The 1,471-nt window shown below is 35.8% G+C and overlaps 1 protein-coding gene across 1 annotated transcript; it reads left to right on the plus strand.

The window, feature by feature from the left end:
- Positions 1–223: 223 nt before the first annotated feature.
- On the plus strand, positions 224–1,070 carry LOC145038395 (uncharacterized). The gene is made up of 2 exons (XM_078986774.1): positions 224–648; positions 832–1,070. The coding sequence occupies exons 1-2, from the start codon at positions 250–252 to the stop codon at positions 892–894; spliced, it is 462 nt and encodes a 153-aa protein (XP_078842900.1). The 5' UTR covers positions 224–249; the 3' UTR covers positions 895–1,070.
- The last annotated feature ends 401 nt before the right edge of the window (positions 1,071–1,471 follow it).

The raw sequence follows: 1,471 nt of genomic DNA on the forward strand, positions 1-1,471 counted from the left end.
GGGTCGTTACATGTGATGCGGGCATTTGTGAGTAACAATCAAACATATGAATATGCATGATCCCCGTCACATTTATCACCACTTGTTGATTTCTGAGTTTGCAATCCCATCATGACTTGAAATCACCAATCGGGTTGTCTTTATTTTATAACACTTTCCCTTGTATTGTTTTTATTTTGATTCTACTTTTCATGTTTTTAGAACAAAATGCCTACCTCAAGCTTTAACAAGAAGTTACATTACTTTAACATGCCAGATGAATTGAAGTGGCCTAGTAAGGAGAGAAATCAACGGCTCCCAAGGGGTGCACCCATGAGAACACCACCTGTTTCCGAGCAACCTCGGTTCAAGAACCACAGCAGCAACTCCACATCCACTGAAGTTGATATCAAGTCTAAACCAGCCAAACTAAAGGAGCCTAATCGGGCTGGTAACCATGGATCCAAGGTTTCCTCTTCTAAGGTCCCTTCAGAAGGTGAAAACCCGGTTTCTAAGAACAAGATGTGTGAGGATCCAGAAAACGAGAAACCAAAATTATTGATCACGCTTACTAGAGAAGAGATTGAAGAAGATTATCTTGCAATGACTGGAAAAAAGCTTCCAAGAAACAAGATGAGGAGGGACAAAAGTAAGCAGAAGGATCTAGATGTAAGCTAAAACTCTCTTCCATGGTATAGTGCAAAAGGGTGACATAGCCTCACACAAAATTTGTTTAAAATGATTATAATTAGTTACATGCAATAGTTGGATTGCATTTTGAGTACATTCTACAACTTGTTAAGATTTTGGCAGGTAATCTAATCGTGTTATTAATGTTATTTGTGTATATAGGTTATATTTCCTGGGGTTTCACTGGAGGGCCGGAATGCTGAGAATCTAGCTAAGAAGTATTAGTGCATGCAATATGTAGTATTCTTCTTGTTTTGAACTTGAGTGTTAGTTAAAATATTTCTCCCAACATGAATGCTTGTCCTAGTGGAAAGGAGGGAATAAGTCAATAAGCCACAATTATGATTACAGGTTCAAGCCTGAAAACCACTCTTTGCCAGGGTCCTGAATGGTGTTTACTTTTTTTTAGTTTTGCATAAACTTGTATTGCCTTTAAAAATGGAATAATGTCATAAAAAACCTTAAGTTTGCATGTTTTTGTCGGTTTTACCCAAAGTCGTATTTTATGTCCATTAGTGCCTCAAATTTGCAATTTTTTTTTTCAATTTTACCCTTTGGTTTATTAAAGCCCTTACATTTGGGAGAAATGTTCGGTTTTACCCTTTTTTCTTTTTCATAAAAGCCCTTAAGTTTTGTTTTTGGGTCATTAAAGCCTTTAAGTTTGTCAGAAATATTCAGTTTTACCTCATAAATTTACAAAAAGGGTAAAATTGAAAGAAAAAAAAAATGTTGCAAATTTGAGACATTAATGGACCTAAAATACTACTTTAGGTAAAACCAACAAAAACTTGCAAACCTAAGG

Source organism: Lactuca saligna, chromosome 4, assembly GCF_052625555.1.
Source record: "Lactuca saligna cultivar CGN05327 chromosome 4, ASM5262555v1, whole genome shotgun sequence".
Classification (NCBI taxonomy): Eukaryota; Viridiplantae; Streptophyta; class Magnoliopsida; order Asterales; family Asteraceae; genus Lactuca; species Lactuca saligna.

Coding starts and splice junctions, on each gene's coding strand:
- LOC145038395 (XM_078986774.1), top strand. CDS start 250: ATGCCAGATGAATTGAAGTGGCCTAGTAAGGAGAGAAATCAACGGCTC. Junction 649..831: donor GTAAGCAGAAGGATCTAGAT/GTAAGCTAAAAC, acceptor TTGTGTATATAG/GTTATATTTCCTGGGGTTTC.